This window comes from Petaurus breviceps, unplaced genomic scaffold (genome assembly GCF_028583685.1).
Source record: "Petaurus breviceps papuanus isolate PSGF00001 unplaced genomic scaffold, PetGlider_PUasm1.0 156, whole genome shotgun sequence".
Classification (NCBI taxonomy): Eukaryota; Metazoa; Chordata; class Mammalia; order Diprotodontia; family Petauridae; genus Petaurus; species Petaurus breviceps.
Genome location: NW_027185720.1, coordinates 1,359,334 through 1,383,266, shown reverse-complemented (window position 1 = coordinate 1,383,266; position 23,933 = coordinate 1,359,334). Strand labels below are relative to the sequence as shown.

General features: G+C 37.1%; 1 protein-coding gene across 2 annotated transcripts in view; it reads right to left on the bottom strand.

Moving 5' to 3' along the window:
* Positions 1–23,933, bottom strand: part of LGR5 (leucine rich repeat containing G protein-coupled receptor 5) — a 200,349-nt gene that overhangs the window by 109,785 nt on the left and 66,631 nt on the right. For both annotated transcript variants that reach the window (XM_069081932.1, XM_069081931.1), the window contains exon 2: positions 12,176–12,247. In XM_069081932.1, the coding sequence (XP_068938033.1) occupies positions 12,176–12,247 (72 nt within the window). The remainder of the gene's footprint in view (positions 1–12,175; positions 12,248–23,933) is intronic.

The window sequence follows — 23,933 nt, the reverse complement described above, 5'->3', positions numbered from 1 at the left end:
TCTTCTTCTTCTTCTTCTTCTTCTTCTTCTTCTTCTTCTTCTTCTTCCTTCTTCTTCTTCTTCTTCTTCTTCCTTCTTCCTCCTTCTTCCTTCTTCTTTTTCTTCTTCCTTCTTCTTCTTCTTCTTCTTCTTCTTCTTCTTCTTCTTCTTCTTCTTCTTCTTCTTCTTCTTCTTCTTCTTCTTTGCTGTTTGGAGGGGGAAAGGTATGGCAATTTGGGTCAAGTGACTTGCCCAAGGTCACATGGCTAGTTTTTTTTGTTGTGTCTAAGGTCAGATTTGAACTCAGGTCCTCCTGATTCCGGGGCCAGTACTCTATTCATTGCACTACCCAGCTGCCCCAGAATACTAGCTTTTGAGGGGAGGGTAGACAGTTTTTCCTTTCTTTGGATTCTTAGGACTTAGCGCATGGAAGGCAATTAATAATGCTTGTTAACTATTAGGAATGTCAACCTTAAGATAAAGAAAATTGAGATGTGTCATTCACTGCTCTCCTACCTGGGGAGTGTTATATATCTCCTCCACAAACAACAAACTGAGTACATCTTCACATCCTTCCATTTTCACATTTTAATCTATGTGATGGTTTAATTAAAAAAAAATATGTGCTCATTCACTCTTGGAGGAAGATGGCATTAGAATAAATAAACCGATAGTGAGAATCGTATACAAACATAAACAATTTTCAGGTATAATTCTTTACTTGCTTTTGAGCTACAAGATTGGCAAAGTGCTTTGCAATCCTTAAAGTGATGACTAATGATAACCATTATCTTCATTTGCTGCTGCTTTTATCTCTGGACATCTGTACACATTTGACTGAGGTTTTTTTTTCTGTTTCTAATTTTCTTTGTAGGAACATCTCTTTTCCTCGCCCTCCCCCAAATGTTGGTAGTAATATAAGCAATATAAAATGTGTAGACATATCAAAGTTTTACACTTGATTCTAATGCTTCATGCATATTGAATTATAGAGTCATGTACTTCCTGAAATATGTTGGCTTTACTCCATAATCAGACCATTCACAAAAGAAAAAAATAAGTCTCCAAGTAACAATAGACACAGACATAATATGTGCAACAATAGATGGTGTGCTGTGGTGATCAGCCTGAAAAGCTTCAGAAAGGTGATGGAGAAAGCTCTCAAAGTCTGTAAAGTAATATGAATAGCAACAAATTATTTTGCACCTGCAAAGTGGGCATAATTAAATGAAAAATGGCTTTGTTGCATCATTTGGCAAAAAGGATGTTATATGAAACCCTCACTGTAAAATCATTCTATTAAAAATTTTTAAAAATTGTAACACCCAACAATTAGAAGAACCTGCATTTCCTCCCTAGCTGTGTTTTGCCTAAAACACCTGCTTTGGGGCTCCTGAATAAGAGTTAACATAAAAAAGAAATTGCTTGGATTTTTGCCCTCTGTATCCTGCTTTTGTGCTAAAAGAACAAACTTTTCAATATGTGAAAGGAAACCAGATCTGTCTCATTCATCATTGCTCTAACTAGTTTTGACATCACTGTTGGCTTACTTCCTTTGCCTTCACAGATAGTTATTTAGCAAATCAAACCATTATTAGTGACTTTTAAAAAACGTTGGCTCTCATGCAAAAGACTTTCTTTGGAAACTCATTTGGATCATCCCAACATGACCATGCTGAAATGATGACTATGAAGGGTTCAGAAACATATGAAGATTGTTATGAACTAACACGGGATGCATTAAAGCAGAACCAAGGGAGTAATATACACAAGGACTATGAAAAGATAAACAAAAAGTACATTAAAATGAAGACAAACTTAACATATGTGTAATGTGTAACATTGGAACCTGAGATCAAAAGAAAGAACCCATGTGTGTACACATTTATATATGGCCCCTTCTAAAATTATACCATAATGAAATAAATATCTTATATCTCAAAAACATTAAAAAAACTTTTGTTTAAAGAATTGTGCTAAATCTACCATCGCTAGCAGTAGTCACCTTGAAAAGGGTATATATTTATCAAGTACTTCCTTCTACATTACTTCTAAGGTACTAAGATACCACTTCTTAGTAGAGCATAAATTCATAGAGGGCAGAGACTAATTTTTTTGTCTCTGCACAGAGTAGGCACTTTGTGTGTATACGTATATGCATCTACACAATGTACATATGTATATACACACATATTTACCCATGTGTGTACATATGTACGCACACATATGTATATACATTCAGATGTTGTCATTGTAGTTGTTCTAGGATCACCTCAGGGTGTGGAGGTATGATTATGCCACTCTCCTTTACTTCCTAGTTTCCCTAGTTGTCAGTATTCCACCCCACCATGCCAAATCATTGTGTATTTTGTATATGTGTTATGCTATACATATAAATCAGTAAACATGTTGTATCTTCCAAATAGTATGTAAGCTCCTTAAAGTCAGGGACTACATTATTTTTCTTCCTGTATTTATATTTCCATACCTACAATAATTCCTGGTATATATTAGGCACTTCATAAATGCTTTATCTTAAAATCAATTATTTATTTATTTAATTGCAATTTTTATTGAATATATTTTATTTTCCCCCAATTACATGTTGCTCAATCTATTTTGAAAGAATTTAATCCCAAAGATGACATACAAAATCTTTGTCCATCAAAATAAGGAAATTAGCTTTAACAGAAAATTACTTTGTGCAGGGAATTTAGCTAAATAAGTTTAGCTAAATAAATATAGATTGTTCACACATCTATCCGCCATGGAAGGCATGCATGTAAAACAGAACAGGGTAGGGTTAGAAGGATTTAAAAGAGAGAAAACATGTGTATATTCACATACACATAAATAAGTATACGCAAAAGTGAGGAGAGAAGTGGAAGTTGTACTCTCTAGAGAAAGTAACTTAGGGGTAGCTAGGTAGAACAATGATAGAGTTGGGCCTGAGCTCAAATCCAGCCTCAGACACTTACTAGCTGTGTGATCATAGGCAATTCACTTAACCTATGCCTCAGTTTCCTCAACTGCAAAAAGGTAATAACAACAGTTCTTGCTTCTCAGGATTGAGGTTCAAATGATGTAATATTTATAAAGCTGCTAGCACGTAGTAGGTACTTAATAAATGTTTGTTCCTCTCCCTTCAAAAGTGCAGGATTAGTATAGGAAAGGTGATCTTTAAAGATATTTTAAGACCTTATCCTTGAGATACAATGATTTGATATACCTTGAATTCTTCAACCCTCAAGGGAACTAAAGGGAAAGGCAAACCAATGAAAAAAAGGGACAAGAAGGCAGAGAGGCTTAGCATATCTTTTACTGTATATTTTAGGATATCTTTACCCTTTTAGCTACTGACCACATTCCTGCCAATGTCATTTAAAGAGAGGGACAATGAAGGGAGGAGGAGGAGGAGCTGGTAAGTCTGACTGTCACTATACAGATAAGAAAGGGAACTGAGGTGAAAGAGCAGGAAGATAACCCTAATGAGAACATAAACCTACTTCATTAGATTGTAAGCTCTTTGAAGGCAAGGCATGTGTTCTGCCTTTTTTTGGGGTATGCCCAGCACTCAACACAGTGCCTGACACACAGTGGGAACTTAATAAAGGTTTACTGATTGATTGATTACTCTGATGCTGTCTATAGACAGTTCATAAACGTGAAGTTCCTCTACACTTTCCATCAGTGGCTTTGCTCAATTTTATCTACATAAATACTGGCACATGGTAGGTGATTAATGTTTATTGAATTAAAGATAGCACAGGTTTTGGGGCTGCTGTTCCTAAAGTGATCCTTATCATAAAGTGGCTACATAATTGAGTGTATTAATAGGCAGTAGAATTAGTGAAATAGTAACATGGTGGTTTGGGGGACATCACAGGGAATTCTAGGGTTTTTTATCTGAATACTGGAACAGTAAAAGTAATTTCTCCTTAAATGTCTCTACTATCACCAAATTTACATGCCACACAACAATGGCACAACACTGTCTAGAGAATTTTCCTGTTTATCTGTATCCTTCTGTGTATTAACTTCTGTGTATTAACTACACTATCAGTATCTCAAAGAAGCCTCAGTACCACATCCAATGATTGTGGTGAAGCTTAGAGAAGAAGGCTTGTTCAGCACTGGAATAGTGGACAGCACCAGGCCACTATGCGAAACACATTATTCCATTGTGTAGCTTGTAGAACTAGTGTTCCTGGGGATATTTAGTAAGGAGGAAAGGCTGATAGTAAGCCAGTAAATTTAATTAGGCTGACATACTTTTGTTCCTTTTTGTGGCCTGGAGTGTTTGTAGACTGAGTGTACTATCCCACAGGGAAGTAGCCAGGGAAAAAGTCTGTTTATATGTTCTTTTCCTTGGAGTCTGGTTCCTTGTGGCAACATTTGTTACCACTCATTTGTCATGAGGACTTCAGTGTTCCAGTAAAGATTGAGTTTGTAATTAGAAAACCTTTCTGGAGAGAGTCTTCCAGGTCATATAACCAACAAGAGGGAGGACTTCTCATTTTCTCTGATCCTCACAAGTTCTCAAATCTCTCCAAGAGAAATCATGCACCTCAAGTAAAGCAAGTTCATCTCTTTCTGTCATCTAGAACACTTGGAAACCAAAAGAAGGCAAAAACCAAAACCAAACAAAACCCATGAACTGAGCTCTCCCTGAGCTCACACTGGCCTCACAGCACCTCCTCCCCTACCGCTTACCATGTTACAGGAAATGAGGCTGGACTAGGTGACCCAAGGATCCAATCTATGGGCCAGCAACAAAATGTAACCCCATACCCTATCCTCTTTCCCCCCCAGTGCCATGAAGATCCAGGCTGCTAGCTGTGCAGTTTCAATAGGGCAGCAGTGGCCAGTACCATGCAGCATTCTGTGCTGCAAAAGATTCTTTTAAAAGAATGGAGGAATAGAGGGAAAGAGGCAGAATAAGTATCTGAGCTTAAAATAGTTCAATGCTACACATTATACCAATCTCTCTCAGAGACTTAGAGATCCAAACTCCAGATAAGAACTACAACTCTTAACTGCAATAGCACCAGCATGGCAGTGCTTTGAACTGCCAAGCCAGGGAACTGAGGGATAGAGAGCATAGGACAGGATACCATGTGTGGCAGACTGTGTGACATTCCACTAAATCTGAGGGAAAGAGCCCAGCATCCCATTGGGGCCAGCTATGTCTCCTCCAAAAGTCTCATAGGGAAGAGACTCAGAGTAGTGAACTGTGAATTATCCACTGTCATAGGAGACTGAGGCTATGAAATACAGCTCCCAGGGAAATCACCATCAGAGGGGAAGGAGTCAGAAAGTGACTAATAGGGGAAAATAAGGGGGGAAAAAGACTGAAATATCTCAGGAATAAGAAAACTCAGTGACCTTGAACATAATCAGATAAATCAAAAGGAAAAACATTAATGGTAGAAGGAAATATGGCCTTCAGATCTAATAAATAAGTTCAGGCATCTGAATAAATACTTGTAAAACAAAAGAAAATGATTCAGCACTTTATGAGAGAAAGGATTCCATGGAATTTGAGCAGGACATGGAATTATAACACACTGTTCCTAAGTGATTTAGAGGAGAAATAAGAAGGATGAGAGCAGAATTTATGACTTGTACAGCAAAAATAATTCACATAATAGAAGAATTTGAATCTATAATGGCAAGTCTTACCTTCTTTGGTAAGAGAGAACAACTGATTGAGAATGTAAATACACAAAGGTGAATAACAATCTAGAAGAAGAGTACCAGAGATGTAAAAACCAACATCAAGAGAAAATATACTCTGTCCAAACAAAATATCTTGATTTTGAAGATAGCATGCATAGAGAACAATGTAAGAGTTATAGATCTTTCAGAAGAACCCAACAAGAAAAAAACCATTAATATCATGATGCAAGAATTATACAAGAAAATTGCCCAGAAGTTCTGAGCACAGAAAATGAAATATTAATTGAAAGAATGCATATGTAACCTACAGAAAAAAACCCATGGCTACAAACTCCAAGACACATAGTGGTATCTTGGAAACATCATAATTCAATTCAGAAATAACAAGTTCTATAAGCAATCAGGAGAGAGATCTTGGAATATAAAGGAAAGGAAATTCAAACAATACAAGACCATTTTATACCCACAAGAAAATACAGAAGGGAATGGAAATTTGTGTTCCAAAAGCACTGGATATCAGGATGCAGCCCAGGGTGAGCTACACTGAAAATCTGAGCTTAATCATATATTTAAAAAAATAGTTCAATAATAATGTTTAAAACATTCTTAGAAAGAGAAGGCCCTTCTGAGACAGTTTTGGTTATATTTCTCATATGAATTTGTTGTGAGATTCTACCCCATCACTCAAAGGAAGCATTTTGAAAGCTTGGCAACAACTATGAATTAATATTACCTCAAGGCTTTGCCAGTTACTGTTGTACCCTATTTCAATTCACCCTCCATTTTGTCAAAGTCCCCTCCATCTTGTGCTCCTTCCTTCATGGATATAAAGTCTGGGTCCCAGGCATATCTCTTGGAAATCTCCCAAGGCATTGTCACCAGCCCTGTTCTAGGGAATTGAAACCTAAACATATTCCATATAAGGTTTTGAACTGAGTAGTAACTAATTGCTTTCTCTGCTTCTGTCACTTCTTGCTTTTGTATAGATCTGACCATTACTTTGTGGTTTTTGTCTTTAAATACTCTGGTTCTGCTCCTGCCCAGGGCTGTCTGATTTGAGTCTACACTCTGGACAATTGGGCCCTCATTAAATCCACATTAAATTTATATTAAATTGTTCCCTGCTCTTGGCTCATTGATGTTCTGCACAACATTTCATGTTTGCTTTAAAGCTAACAGGCTATCCATGCTGTATGACTTTTATTAATTGGAGAAGACAGATGGTATGATGAAAAGTGTGTTGGATTTGTAGGCAGAGAAATTCAGTTCAAATTTAGTCTCTTACACTTACTATCTGGGTCAAAGGACTTCTCTGGACCTCAATGTCATCATCTGTAAGGCAAGGAGGTTGAACTAGATGATTTTTTTTTGCCTTTTGGAGGGCAATTGGGGTTAAGTAACTTGTACACAGGAACTAGATGATTTTTAAGGCCCCTTATAACTCTAAACCTGTGCTCCTGCCATCTTTATTCTGATGTGGCTACTAGGAGGGTTGACAATGAAGTATGGTTTAGTATATCAATATCTGTCCATCTTCCACAACAACCAGGTATTGTTCACTCATTACTGGTTTTTATTTCTATCTATTCAGTTGCCTCAGCTTAATGAGACTATTTAGTGTATTGTGCTTGCAGTATATTTACTAGGCATGATTACAAGATCTCAAAGACACTGCTCTTGTGGCTAGGGGTTACCTGTTACCTCTTTTTGCAGGTAAAAGGAATAAGACAAACTTAGATTCAAAGTCTGGTCAAGATGGTTGCCTAGAACAAAGGACCAGGGTATAAGCAAAGGAACCAGAAGCCAGTTCAGTCCAGTCTCAGTCAGTCATATCCTATAAAAGCTGCCTCCTTGTTTCTGACCAGAAGATAAAGGGTAATGAGGTGTTAATGTGTTTATAAGTATTTTCCTGGTGATCTCTTTGTGATTTTAAGCACCTTTCTTTGAAAGAATTAGAGGGAGCAAGCAGTCTTATTGGATGAACAAAAATTGGATGCCTCCTCAAGGCTTTAAATATCTAGACCTGGGATTCATTCAAGAGAGTTTAAGCCAAGAGGTAGAAAAGCAGAAGAAGTGCCCCTCCCATCCCTGAGGGGAACACCTTCTGGGAAGGAAGAGGGATCTCTCTCTGTCTTCCATCCCTCCTTGGCAATATCACAATGAAGTGGAGTTACTCAAACAGTAGAAGATACTGCCTTCAGCAGGGAGCAGGGACACATATTCCTAATAGACACAGGTGAAGAGAAGTAGTCAATAGAGGGATGAAGGAACATTAAGAGATGATCCTTTGGATGCAAAGAGGGGAGCCAGCTGTGGATTCAAGAGATAACTAGCTCTGGCAATCAAGAGTCGGTGGAGAGAAGCACAGTGAGTAAGAGCACCTGCCCCAGTGTCGGGATGACCTGGGGATTGAATCCGGGCTCAGACACTTAGCACCCACCCAGAAACACCTGGCTGTGTAACCTTGAGCAAGTCACTTAACCCCGATTGCTTAAAAAAAAGAGTCAGTGGAGAGAAGCACAGCACAAGAGCCCAGGAGATGCTGCTGCTCTTAGGTTGGAGCTGCTTGTGGGGACCTTGCAATACAAGAACAGTGAGAGCTTGGGTAGCATGTGTACTTCACTCTCTTTGTGCTCCATTTGTGCTAACTCTTCTGAGTGTATATTTGTGGGAGAGAGTACATACAAAAGTTTATAGGGAGTGATTTCTTCTTTTTTTTGCTATTGTTCTTACTATAGCATCTTAGTAAACACTCCTGTCATGAGCTAATTGTATGAACTGTTTTATTTATTTATTTATTCTTTTTTTGGAGGGGCAGTTGGGGTTAAGTGACTTGCCCAAGGTCACACGACTAGTAAGTGTTAAGTGTCTGAGGTTAGATTTGAACTCAAGTCCTCCAGACTTCAGGGCCAGTGCTCTACTCACTGTGCCACCTAGTCACCTGAATTGTATTTACTGTTGTCAGTGAATGGTGGGGGCTTGTAAGCTATAGTTTTAGAAGTGAGCTGTCCTAGAAGCTTCAGGTAACAACTGCCCTCTGAGGACTTAATGTGCAAGTGCAAGTTGAGGAATTAGTCCAGAGGAAGTGTTGCATATATATCTGTGAAAGAGTAGTTGCTAAACTTTTTGTAATGTGGACTTCTTTGAAAGTCTGGTTAAGCCTTCTGAGAATAATGTTTTTGATGCAGAAAATAAAATATATCAAATTTCAAAGGAAAGCAACCACAGTGAAATACAGTTATTAAAATATATTATAAAAATATTAAAATATTATATTAATTATTAAAATATATTATAAAAAACAATTCATGGACTGAAGACTCCTACTGTCTAGGAAGTTTATGATCCATATTTATTAAATATTAATATTATATTTATCAATAGAGGAAGGACAAAATTACTCTTTAAAAGGTTTATATACTATGTAGATTATTTAAAAATACTAAAAGGAGAAACTTGGTAGATAATGGGAGTTTGTAAGCGACATTGAATCTTTATTTTAATTGGCTTTTTTCTTTACCAATTTTTTTGTTAAATAAAAACACCAACTCTTCAGTAGTCTCCATGAAATATTAAAATAATTGGAGGAAGGCTTGTATTGTGTTGGTTAGATCCTCTAAGAAGGATTTATGGGAAGACATGGACAAAGTCACAGGGTGAGAAATAATGGAGGGATCATAATTTTCACTGTTAGAGATGCTGTCTCCCTACATGGATTCACAGAATTATTTGCACATATGCACACATACATATTATACACATCTATGTACATATCTGTATGTACATGTATATGCTTATATTTGGCTTTATGGATGACCATTTGTTACCTTAAGTAAAATACTATTTCTTAATTAAACTTATTTGTATGTCAAATTATTTACTGAGGTTATATCCCTGCTCTGAAGTATAAGATGTATGAAATTTTAACAAGTCTAAAGAGCTAAACAGATGAAAATTTTGTGATAGACATTAATTACCACAATGAAGAAAGATTTGATATTGGCATTTTCTAGCCCAAACTATATTTTTATATAAAATACAAAATTCCCACTTCAATTCACTCAACTCTGTAGCCTCTGTGGTTTGGGAATTGGGGTCAAGAAGACAGAAGAAAGAGGGAAACTGGGATGGGAGGAACATGATGAAAGAAGGAGGAAGAGAATGCCAGACTCAGGTTAGCTTGTTGAGTTTATAGATGGTAAGACATGATTTCTGTTAGTAAAAGTTGTAAAAATTTTGCTATGGACTATTACTTGTCCAGAGTCATAGAGGTGAGAAACACAGGTTTATATAAATAAGCAAATAATTAGAATTAAGAATCAAATTACAAATAAACAAGTTATAGTATTATGGAATTTAGAGTTGGAAGGGATTTTAGAGATCATCCATTTTCCTGGGGCCCTCATTTTGCAGACAAGAAAATTGAGGCTCAGAGAAATTAGATTACCCATGGTTATAAACATAGTAGGTAGTAACTGCACTTTTGTACCTTCCTCCTTTTCTCTCTTTTCCCATCCAATGCACAAACATCCCCATCCCCACTACCAGACACCACCATGGTCATCGACAATATTTAGCCTTGGTAACAAAGGAGTAAACCAAGTACAATTGATCATTCTGCCAGGTTCAACAAACCTTATTTCTTTGTGTCACTAATGAAGAATGAATTAAAAGAGCTATTGGTTAAGTGAAGTCAACCATTTAACTAAGAATGGAAGTAGAAATGAAAAATTGTTTTTTCTTTTGACTTCCTAAGATGTTAGTTTGGACACACATCACAGTAGCAGTCAAATTGTGACAAAATATTTGCAAACTAGAAAAATAGAACTATACATAAAAATGGTTTTCATTTATTATTATTTGAAGATTCCTCAGTCACTTTTATTGGAAATGACCTCTTGGATTGAGATAGAAACCATTTCATGAAATCAAGTAAATTTGTGAGTGAACTGGGAGACTAAGTCAAGAGCTATTTATGTTTGGGTTGACCGGAAAATTCTAATGGAAGTGAATGTCTCAGTGTTCCACCAGTGATGGTAAAATCCATGCCTAACATGTTTCCAGAGACTATATCTCTGGGGAAAATCATCTGTGTATTCCTTAATGCATTTTACTGCATTGAGGAAAGAGGAAAAATATGAATAATTGAAATCTACCAGCAAACATAAAACAATTCAGGTAATAACATTAACTTTATCTATCATGAAAATGTATATACAAGTTGTTAACAAGTAGCAGCCTCTCTTACTTTTCCTGTTCAGTTCACTCTCTGGGAGGAGTACTAATGAGCAGTGAAATAGCCAGAAGTCAGGCAAGGAGCCAGAGACTGGAGGCAAAACTAGACACCTGGATAATTCAGGTCAAGATTCATCCCAAGACTAATCAAGAGTTGGCTATAGAATCTAGGCCTGTAAGATAACCCTTAATAATAACATACCGATTCAACTGATTTCAGCAGCAGAGAGGTTGATTAAAATGTAGAGCTATCCAAAGATAAACAGAAGAGAAAATGCCAGAAAGCTGAAACTTGAGGATGCTTTTCTCTTAAAGAAATAAGTAATTTGGTTCTGATCTTAGATTTGTTTCCACCTCCAATAGTGAATTTTGTGGTCAACTAGCAATTTAAACTACTCCCCAGATTAGGTCCTGGCTTTTTTTGGGTTTATAAGGAAATCTTTTTTCAAAAGAGGTCAGTCTGCAATTCCTTTAATCAATAGTCAAAGGATTTAGACAACTGATGGTACCAACCTCTCTTCTTGAAGACCACAGGGTATCACTTCCTTACTCTTCATCCCTCCAAAGGGTAAGAGTTTCAGATGGATTTTTTTAAAATGAAGATTTTTGGTGTACATAGTTCCTTTCATCTTCTGGCAAGTGATTACCAACCTTAATCAAAATTCCTTTGTGTATCGTTAACTAATTTTTGCTGCCTACATTTTTTTTTTACAGTGAGTTTGTAATAGTTCAGCTGTAAGTTCTTTGTGGGATTTCATGTTTTACTAGTTAGCCTTGAGGGAAGCTAAATTTAAAAGTAGGGAAACAGTAATTAAAAGTGATTAGGACAAGAAGTCTTGGTGCTATGAAATGTGGGCTCAATTGTCCTTGACACAACCGGAATGAGGCCGCAGGTTTTTGGTTTTGATTATGGCCTTACTTGCTATTTTAATAAACATGAACCAGTATTCAAACTTTTAATATCCTGCTGCTTAACTATTTCCAAAAAGTCATCCAGCTCTTTTAAACAGCCCTTGTTTTAAAATTTTAATTTGGTTGGCTCAGCCTCACCTTAGAAAGTTGTAGCTTCACCGTTAACTTTTTTTTTATAAGTTCATTTCCAGAATCACAAGGAATCTGTTTTTTTTAAAAACCCTTATAAGTGTTTCCTCATGTGCCAAAAGCATCGGGTGCTGACAGCTTTCTTGCACCGTTTTATCTGGTTCCCACAGTAAGTATGAGAGACAAATACAGGAATGTGTCCAGTGTTGACTATGCCCATCAAGAATACAATGATACTTACAACTCTTCCAGGAAGCGGAGGTTGTGCAGGGGGTTTGGGGGCAGCTTAGTGATGTTGTTCATACTGAGATCACTGTAGGGAAAAACAGACAGAGTGTTAATACAACATATGCTGCAGCGGCGGTATCCAGCTGTTCATTCCACACATTTTCAAGGAATACATTTGAAAGAACCAGGGCGTTTGCTGAGACTAATGAATGACTCTTTTGCATCTTAAAAACAATCCCGATTTCTCAAACCCAACAGCCAGCCTCCAGCACAAAGAGAGGCTTTAATAGTGCTCACAACTAACATTTAAAATAATTTAGAATGGCAAGAGGCAAGCTTGCCATTTTTTTTCTCTCCCGAGTTCAAAGATGAATATGTAAGATGGTGAATGAAGCAGATAGAATTCAACTACTGGAGACATCCATTTTTTGGTGGTGATCACATTTGGGGGAGATGAAGAATGCCTTTGTTGAACATCTGTAAAAAGCCTATTAACTTTAAGCACCTTGTAAAGACAAATATTTTGATTCAAAGAAACTCAATTATAAAAAACAACAACTTTCCTCCCTTCTAGCACGCTCCTTTTGCAGGTTTTCAGATTGCATTAAATAAGTGAAATGAACCAGAAAACAAGGGTGTAATGTGATCCCACTATGCAGCACACTTCCTGCTGGGCTTCCACAGTAGTTTCTGGCTCAGGAAACAGCTAGCCACTCTGGGCAGAACTCAATCAATTTTTGTTTTAGGCTAAATTCCACATAATTTAGGTTTAATCTAATTTTTACTTTTATATTTCTTTACTGTATTTCACATCCTTCTGTAAAATCACTCAAATTTGCATCTCATAGGCTGGAGACTAAAAGATACATGGCTGACTTCAAATCTAGTTATAAAGAGCCAGCTCAGGCTTGGTATCTTTTTTTTTTTTTTTTGTCAAAAAATGAATTAAATGTTGGTATTGTGCTACTCACAGGCCAAGTTTGTATAACTGAAATTATGTAGAAAGTTGAGAAAGATAATTAGTTTACTTTCATTTAGGGTGTTTGAATTCAAATATTCAATTGAATGAAGCATGTATATCATGTCTAATTGACTTGTTTTAGGTTTAGTTCCTTTGTATAGTAATAACTCTCAAATAGTGAGTCTAAAATTTTTATTTACTGCTTAAAACAAATGAACTCAGAGAGAATGAGCCAAACCAGTAGAAAAATTTATGCAGTAGCAACAATATTGTAAAAAATGAACAACTTGGAAAAATACAAGAAGTCTGATCAATGCAATGATCAATCATGATTCCAGAATGCTGATGGTAAAGCTGGAAACCCAGCTTTATCATCAGTACTCTGATGTAGGCTAATCATGATAATTTTTTTGGTCTTTTTTTTGGAAGGTAGGGCGATTGAGGTTAAGTGACTTGCCCAAGGTCACATGGCTAGTTTTTTTTTGTGTGTGTTAAGTGTCTGAGGCAGGACTTGAACTCAGGTCCTCCTGACTCCAGGGCTGGTGCTCTATTCACTGTGCCACCTAGCCACCCCAGACAGACAGGTGACAGACTCAAGATGCAGAATGATATATGCATTTTTAGCCATGGCCAATGTGTAAATTTGTTTTGCTTGATTAAATTTATTCAGTGCTGTGGTGCTTTTCTTTTCCTTTTCTTTCAGTGAGAGAAAGAAAATAAATGCTCACCAATTGAAAAAAAAATGAATTAAAAAATGTCAAAGCCAAACAAGCAATAAGCGTGAAAAATATAACATTGTATTGAATGCATTTGACTTTCTTGAAAATAATACAATTGTCATTATTTTTCATTCATTTTGCAGGCAGAAAAAAATCAAGGATCAGGGAGGTTCACTGACTTGTCTATGCTCAGGTAACTGAAAGCCTTGAATTTAGAACCTGGACTTTCTTTATGTCACAAAAAATACTATTTATGAAGAGCTATATTTAATTAATTAAGGGCAATTAGGTGGCACAGTGGATAGGAGTGCTGGCCTGAAGTCAGTAAGACTCAGCTTCATGAGTTCAAATCTGGCCCCAGACACCTATGAGCTGTGGGACCCTGACAAGTCATTTAATGGTACTTGCCTCAGTTTCCTCGTATGTAAAATGAGCTGAAGAAGGAAATAGCAAACCACACCAGTATTTTTGCCAAGAAAACCCCAGAATGGGGTAATGAAGAGTTGGACCATAATGACTGAACAATAATAGCAACAACTAATAAAATGCCTAGAGAGATTTTGGTAACTTAACTACTAATCCTTAGTTTGTCCACTCTTTTCCTTTGATGGATTCTTTTCTCTTACCCACAGGATTCAATATCTAAATACTAGTTACTTTCAGAACTATGTATGATGAATGGTATTTTGGTTATTATTATTTCTTAGCTGCTTTAGAAATTACTATTAGTGATCAAATGTCAACAGAAAGACAGTCACTATGACACCTCTTTATGCACTCTTCCTTTCTTTTCTCCATGCAGCAAGAACACAGAGAGAATACAGTTATTTAGGTAAAGCTTTACATTAGAGTCTCTGTACATCTTTTTCCCCCCTATCAAAGGGAATGATTTTTCACTTTTGTCTTAGAAAAAATGCCTTACTCTCCCCCAAAAGATCATCCACTGCTAAGTGTTGCTTGAAATTTGCATCTTTAACAAGGTATAACTACTCTTACTACTGGTAAGATTCTAAGGAGTTGAGAGGTTAGTGTACCAACTCTGGGTTAAAGAACTAGGTGGGTTCTTGAGGAAACTGAGGATCTGAGACAGAGAAATGGAAAGGTGATGTGCAAAGCGGATGTAGGACAATGAATAAGGAGAAGGAAATTTAAAGAGATGAGAGTTTGGGGGTTTAGGGAGGAGTGGGCAACAGGCTGAGGTTTAACCTCCCTTCTGTCCACCTGCTTCCAATCTTCCTTCTGTTTTCATTTCACTCTGCTTTTATTTTGCTTCAAAGTTGCCAAGGAAATGGATTTTGGGTCAGGGGCTCTTGAAGTAATGTGTGTAGGAGAGAGAATAGTAGTAGCTGAAGGAAGGAAATTAATTCCCCAAAGATCTCTTTATACCTGTGATGCATTAACTCTTTTCAACAAAAATTCTCATGTTGAGCCTTTTACCTTTTTACTTCTATATTTCCTTATTTCCTAAATCCTCAAAAAGACTTGGAATTAATCAGAGTCCAAAAGTTGAAAAAGGTTTTGTAAAAAAGAAATGTTGGCAGTCCCTAGGCTTTATTCTCCCTGTTGCATAGAAGCAATCATTTTACATTGAACCCTCCTTGATAATGACCCTTAACCAGCACATTTTCCTGAACCAATTAGATTTCCCAATCAAATATAGAAGTGCATTTGGTTATATGTCTGTGAAACTGGTGTGATGGCAGCCAAAGACAGTGTGGTGTAGTGGATAGGAGGCTTGATTTGGAAACAGGAAGGTATTGTTTAGTCATGTCTGACCCTTCTTGACCCCATTTTGAGTTTTCCTGGTAAAGATACTGAAATAGTTTTCCATTTACTTCTCCAACTCATTTTACAGATAAGAAAACTAAGGCCAACAGAGTTAAGTGACTTGTCCAGGGTCACACAGCTAGTGTCTGAACTCAAATTTGAACTTACAAAGAGGATTCTTCCTAACTCCAGGCACTCTATCTACTGTTCCACCTAGCTGCCTGATAGTTCTTCATGCCATCTGTGTTACTATCTGATCCCAAATTTTAAGCATTCTGCACAGCCTCTTATCAGAATTTCTTCTTTTGTAGTTCTGAGCAACCCTCTACTCCTCTCCTTGTTAAAGGTCCTATATTAACTGTGCTAGGGATTTGCTTTGTTTCATTTTTTTTCTGTTTTGTTTTGGGTGGGGAGTGAGTTCTGGGAATCTTTTTTTTGATCATTAGCTAAAAATGATTATGGACCACTGCATCAATAATTCCTTCTCCAAAAAGTGCTGATCTGTGCAGTATGTAAAGTCATAGCATGACCATTTTCTTGGAATATGGAAAATGGTGTCATTACTTTATAACAAATTCTTATTTTTTTAAAAAGCAATTGGGGTTAAATAACTTGCCCAAGGTTACATGGCCAGTTATTTTGTGTGGGTGTTAAGTACCTGAGGCCAGAAAAGATCCTAGGTCCTCCTGACTCCGGGGCCGGCGCTCTTACTCACTGTGCCACCTGGTAGCCCCCAAAGTCTTATTTTAAACAGATAGTAAGCACCTATGTTCAAGGCACTGTGACAAATGCTTTAAAAAAAAAACTTAAAATGAATTAAAATGAATTTTGTTTTGGCATAAGTTGGAGAATTTCCTAGCAGTCTTTGGATTTCTCCATCTTTATCACCAATTCAAGTCCTTTCATCTTAGATTCCTTATCTTTCCTTCTAGGCTCAGCTCAAGTGTCCTCTGATGACTTCTTTTTTTATGCCTTCTCTGTCTTTGCATGTTCCTGAGACAATTTACCTGATCTCTCCTTTGCCTCCCACTTTAATGGTAATGGAAATTTGAAGGTTTTCCCTGCCTCTTAAAAAGCCTAAGGGAATTTGAAGACCTTCCCTAATTTGAAAATTCTCCCTGCTCCCAATAGGTTGAATGTTATCACATGGGGTCTGTGGTGAGAGCAGTTTGCTGAAGGGTGGAATACAGTCCACAGGAAGCTGGGAGTCAGAGTAGTTAGAGCTGGAGGGAGGAGAGGACACACATAGGGAGACAGCTAGGCTTTTGAGTGTTGGTTTGTGGGAAGGCTAAAAGATGGTGTGGGTTCATGCTGTGCTATGGTGTATTAACTTCTTTGTTACTATGATGGATTTGACTTTCTGGTGCTGGGATTTGTTTTTCTGGTGTCTCGATAAATGTTTTGCTTCTGTCTTCTATATGGAGAGTCTATTATACTTTGTGATTGACAATTATGCTAGCATATTTAAAATTGCCATTGGTGCTGTGAATATAGCCTTGTTGCTACACCCACTCCCATCCCTTGTCTCTATACTTTGCATTATACTTAACTGTATATACGTCACATCCCCTCAGGAGGATGTAAGCTCCTTAAGGATTGCGACTGTTCCAATTTTGTCTTTTTATTCTTAGTGTTCTGCAAAGCCTTGAACTAAATAAATGCTTGAATTGAATTTAGGGAGCCACAGCAAATTAAGAGTATTGTCCCTAAAGTCTTCATGATTCAGGAGGAAAAAGAATGGTTTAGAACCAAGCACATTCTAATGAATAATTCAAACTCTGAAGCATGAATTGTGAACAGTGAAGCCCCAAAAAACTAGAATTAGCATTAAGACAAACAACTCAATACCTGAAAGCTTTACAGGCCAACCAACAGATTAACTCAGATCCCACAGGCAGCTGAAAGATCACAGGAATCTGAAGAATACTATAGTACAGTTTGAAGAAGTATGCATTCGACATCAGAGAATTTGAATTCAGATCTCAATTCTGCCCCGTGTGACTCTGGGAACATCATTTGAATTCTCTGGGCCTCTACTTTCTCATCTGTAAAATGAGGGGGTTGGACCAGGTGTTTCTAACATTTGGAGTCCTTGATCCCCCCTCCCCCCAATATTTTGACAACTGTATTTTGATAGAAATATTGTTCATATTAAATAATATTATTTATTTTCTGCCACTCCTCTTAATCATCCTAATAATGTCAGAGTTCTAGTAATGTCCTTGCATTCCTACTCTTAAGATATTTCCTCTTTATTTGGTTGGCTTGAACCACACCTAAAGTCCCCACCCTGAAACCTCATTTCATAAAGGAGGAACTAAGCTTGAGCTGGATCTCAACTTCTAATGTTCTGGTCCTTTTCAATGAGATTTACAGCATGAAGGGTAAATTAACCAGAATGAGTGGGTTTTCTTTGCTCCAGTTGCCAAGGGTAGCTGGCATCACATGACCAGGTCTTGCTAACTAATGTGACCCCCCTCCTTCTTTTCTCCTAAAAGTTTAAAAACTTTTTCTTGTGAGTCTGCTGGTAGGACATTCTTCAGGATGGCATGTTTGCTAACCTGTTATCTTGATTAATCTCCTCTCAGTCTGATTTATTTCAGGACTTGAAAATTTCAATGTAATTCATTTTTGTTTGCAATCATATGTATTTTATGCCTTTAAAGACAATCTGAGAAGGGGTCCATATGCTTTACTGAACTGTCAGACCATGACACACAAAAATTGGTAGAACTCTCTGAAGTTCATGATCTTTTAAAGTTCTGTCCAGTTCTAAGCTGATGACCTTATGACTCAATGGAATGAATTAATTGTTTGGCAATTGGACAAAGATGGAAGTGGTTAGTGGGGGACTGTCAATTCAATGGGACCTGAACTCTCACCATAATGAGCAATGACAGACTTAACTATATATCGAAGTGAACTTCATATGACAAAGTTCCCTCTTCCCCTGGCCCAAACTCTGCTTCAGTCTAAGCTGACTCCTTGCTGAGAAATTTTGTCCAAATAGTGACTTCAGTTGGCAAACCATATCACCCTTCTCTCAGTGGAGAGAGGCAGGATTATTGGAATCTAATTAGGCATACATTACCAGACAAGTCCAGTGTGTGGATTTGCTTTGCTAAACTATGCTTCTTTGTTTCCAGGGAGAGTTTTGTTGGGGGTGGGGTATGTGAATCATTGGGAAATGACATCAAAGCAATAAAGAGAGCATCAATAAAAACATTTATTTAATCATAAAAAGAGCCTTAGGCCAATTCCCAAATTATCTTAAAACAATCACTTCAAATATGTCTCAAAGAGTTTAATAGCTTTTATCTTTCTGATAATCATTCTACCAGAGTCTCTGCAACAGGTTAGATGGAGAGACTTTCATTTTTGAAGTGCATTTCCAGAGAGTTGGAGTCTGAGGGAGCTCAGAGAAGTTGCCTTGGGGTATCCTGGGTATTCTCCCCAGATATTATTTCCAGCTACTTTTCTTAGTCCATGTTTTCAACCTCAGGGCTATTTAATTTGAATTCCCATCCTGTATCATGGAACCATTTCACATTGCTGCAGAGACCACTCTTGTCTGGAGAAGTATCTTTTCATTTATCACTCTTTATACCTAACTTGAAAACCTGAAAAAAATATCCCATGAATAATTATTTAATTTTAAAAAGTAACACTTTTTTTCCTGCTACTAAATTAATTTCTCCTGAGTCGTTATCAAGTAAGACACACTAATGTCTGTTTTTGGTGGAATTTTTTTCTTTGGAGGCAATTGGGTTAAGTGACTTACCCAAGTATCTGAGGCCAGATTTTAGCTTAGGTCCTCCTGATTCCAGGGCCACTACTGTATCCACTGTACCACTTAGCTGTGCATTTGTGGGAACTTTTAGAAGCATTGGCCAAAATACTCAAAACAACAAATAGAAAACAATATGTTACTATTGCTTTGTTCTCATTAGCTGGGGATGTTTTCTTGATCCACGTCCTAGTGATATTTAACTTTACCTGCCTGGTATAGAGGATAGAGAGGTGGTGACCAGGTAGCATAGCCAATAGACCCCAGGACTTGGAGTCTAGGAAGTCCTGAATTCAAATCCTGCCTCAGATGCATGACCAAAAGCAAGGCACTGAAACTCTCAGTCTCAGTTTTGTCATCTGTAAATTGAGTCTAATAATAATAGTACCTAAATCATAAGGTTGTTGTGAAGTTTAAATGAGATAATACATGCAAAATGCTTTGCAAACCTTAAAGCTTTATAAAAATGTGAGTTACCATCATCATCATTAATATTATTATCATAAAAGCCAGGAATATATGAATTCAAGTCCCATCTTGGGTATATACTGGCTGTGTGACTCTGGGACAGTTACTTAACCTCGCAGTCTTTTAGGCAATCCATCTTTTTTTATAATGAAAAATCTTTAAAAATCAAAATCTACCTACTCTCCCTCCTACTTCCCTTTTCCAATTAATCAAGAAAATAAGAAAAACTAAATCTCTGTTATAACAGGTATAGTTAAGCAAAACAAATTCTCACATTGGCCCTGTAAAAAACAAGTCTCAATCTTTCTGAGTTCATCACCATCATCAACAGATGGTGGGGCAGCATATTTCATCATTTATCCTTGGGGATTGTGGTTGGTTATTGCATTGGTCAATCTTCCCAAGTTTTTCAAAGTACTTTGTCTTTATAATATTGTTATTATTATATAAATTGTTCTCCTGATTTCATTCATTTTACTTTGTATCAGTTCATACAAGTCTTTTTGAGTTTCTCTGAAACCATCTCCATTATTTCTTATAGAACAATGGTATTCTATCTGTTTCAAATACAATGACTTTTTCAGTCATTCCTCAATCAAAGATCTCTCCCTCTTCCTTGGTTTCCATTTTTTTTTTTAACAACAGTTATAAATATTTTTGTATATATCGGTCCTTTCTTCCTTTTTCAAACTTTTTGGGGTTGTAGATACAGTATATTACTGTCAAAGGATATGTACAGATTTCTGGGCAAATTGTCCTCAAGAATTGTTGGACCAGTTCACAGCTCTATCAATATCACATTAATGTATCTGTTTCCCCACAACCTCGACAGCATTTGCTATTTTCCTTTTTTTTTTTAAGTTTTTTTTTTAATCTGATGGGTGTGAACTGAAGACTGGGAATTCTTTTAATTTGCATTCCTCTAGGCAGTTCTAAGTGGAAAGTCTCAAAAACAATCAATTGAAGAGAAGTTGCCAGCCTAAATTGGTAGGGTGAATGTCCTTAGTCAAAAGTTCCTTATGCCAATGGAAATCACAGTTCTAGACCCTATCCCTGGTATTACTGAACAAAGGATGAAAATAATACAGGATGCATCTACCACTCAAGGTTGTTGTGAAGATCAAATGAGATTATACCTGTAAAACACTTTGCAAACCTTAAAGTGATGTGATATATAAATGCTAGCCATTTGCTATTTTAATTTTTCCATGTAAATGTATTTGGAAATCACTTAGTTAATACCTTCCATAATCAGAATGCAATGGAGGATCAGAATGCGAGGAAAAAAATGGCCTCCCAGAAGTCAAAATAAATATTACATAGTTCACACACTAAAACCTCTTCATTATATTCAAAGGACAGTATCCTTAGGCTCTTACTCATAGCCTAATTCTGCTTATTTTTGTACAGTCTTCTAACAAGCTTGGTTAACTGTTTACTAATCTAGACCAAGTTTGAAGCAGTAAATTAAAAGAAAAAGAGTGTGGGGAGCATACAGAGATGGGCAACTATGCTAAAACTTCTCCCTGCTTCTTTTCTACATTCTCTCATAATCCTACACAGAGTAACACCACAGAAAAACTGATAGATTTGGAATTAGAAGACCTAGATTCAAAATCCACCCATGTGACTTACTACCTGTGTGATCTAGGACATGTCATTTCAATTTTCTGGGCTTTGGTTTCCTCTATGTGAAGTGATATACTTGGACTAGATCACATGCAAAGTCTCTTCTAATTTAAATTTTTGATCCTTTTGTTGATGTTTGGTCATTACAGTCATGCCTGACTCTTTGGGATTTTCTTGGCAAAGATATTGGAGTGGTTTGCCATTTCCTTCTCCAGGAAGGAAACTGAGGCCAGCGAGGTTAAGTAACTTGTCCAAGGTCGCACAGTTTGTAAGTGCCTGAGGCCAGATTTGAACTCAGGAAGATGGGAATATGAGTCTTCCTAATTCCAACCGCAGTGCTCTATGCACTTTGCCTCCTAGCTGCCCCATGAGCCTAAGGTCTACTTAGTTCTGATACCTCATTGTAGTATGCCAAGGACCCTGAGTTCTTGAACACTATGTCAGAGAAGTATAAGCCCTGACACATTTCACCAGAAAGCCTATGAGATCTTTGGGTCTGCTGTCTGAAGACCAATCTAACTAATAATAGGGTGACTCACCACCAGCATATTGACCATATGGTGATGAATTCTCTGCCAGTGGCAACCCATGAAACAAACAAAGAAATAAAATGGCATCTAAAGCATTCTGCAAAGGAGTTATTGTTAGTCATTGTAATTGTTCACTTACCAAGAAACCAGTAACACCTTGTTCATTTATAGGAACATCTCAAAAGAGCAAGGAAAGAAGTTCAGACCAGAAGAAATTATGAATAATAGATTTAAATCATTGTATTCATATTATTGGGCCAGCTAGGTGGCAGAATAGATAGAGTGCAAGACCTGGAGTCAGGAAGAATTATCTTTGTGAGTTCAAATCTGACTTCAGACACTTACTAGCTGGGTGACCCTGTGAAAGTCACTTAATCCTGTTTACTTCAGTTTCCTCAGCTGTAAAATGAGAAGGAAATGGCAAACCACTCCAGTATCTTTGCCAAGAAAATTTCAAATGGGGTCATGAAGTTAGACCTGATTGAAATGATTTAAACAACGACAAAAATTCATACGATCAAATTGAAAATAAATGGAGTTTTTTCAATGCTTTTGAGACAATTCTCAAGAAAGTATTAATATGATTTTCAGGGAGGGAGTTTCCAGGGAGGGGGTTCAGCAGATAGCACTTTAAATAACCGATGTGGATGTTTATAGCATGAAGTTTTATATTTTTTTCCCAAGAAGCATTAAGAGAAAACTATTGCATGTAGGACATATAAAAATGAAATGTGCTGCGAATGTGTTTATTTAGTCTTGGATCCTAGACAAGTTAGAGGAGAGCAGAGATGTTCTTGGAATTACATGGCTTATGCTGCCATAACTGGTAATTCACCTGTCAGTCCCTCAGTCATCCTCACTCATCTCAAATGCCCCATGAACATCCAGGAAACAAGTCTATAGATGTCACAGTCATGGGCACTGCTGACTCTCTTTGCTTTCAGAATTCCACTATTTATTACACGTGAATTATTTTGAATACCTGTATGGTGACATGTAAATAAGAATGATTAAACCAATTGAAATTAATAAACATTTACTAAACACCTACTATGTGCAGGAGAGAGACAGAGGGATGTTGTGGTTAGAGGGCCATTTTCTGAGTTGGGAACATCAAGGTTCAAGGCCTGGCTTGACAAATACTGGTAATGTGCCTTTGAGCAAGTTACTTCAACCCTCAGTACAACTTACTAAGACTACTGGAGGTCATCTGCATGCATGAAGGACTTTCCAAACTGGGGGTTCCCTACCCTGATGAAATCACTAGTTTAAGATAAAGCAACAACAAATGAGAACAATATCTGTTCCTAAGGAGTCATATTTGAGGGAATGTAATTTGTATAAAAACCTCATATAGTAGGAATGGGTGACGCTTATTAAGAGTCTACTGGTTATGATTACTCTGTGATACACTAGGGGAAATACAAAGTTTTGATGGGGCATGATCTCTGCCTTCATGGAGTTTATGGTCTAGTAGGTAATAAGAGAGGAAGAATATTAATAGTAGTTGAAACTCAAATATAGAAATAATATTTATTTTTAGGTATAAGCATCTCCTCTTCCTCCCCTCCCCTTTTGTGAAATGAGTTGGCTTCAGAATCAGGAAGACATGAGTTCAAATCCAGCTTCTCACATACACTTTACATCTATATATGAAGGAGAATGACCCAATTCAAGGAAGACTTATTAAGGACTGTGATGACAGTGTCTTGTGGTAGATGGAGGGTCAACTTTGGAGTAAGGAAGACCTCAATTCATGTCTTGTTTCTGAAACATACTGCCTGGGTGACCTTGGGTAAATCATTTAATTTACTCTCTCAATCTCAATTTCCAAAAATTGGAAACATGCAGACATGTAATAGGTCTCTCTCTCTCTCTCTCTCTCTCTCTCTCTCTCTCTCTCTCTCTCT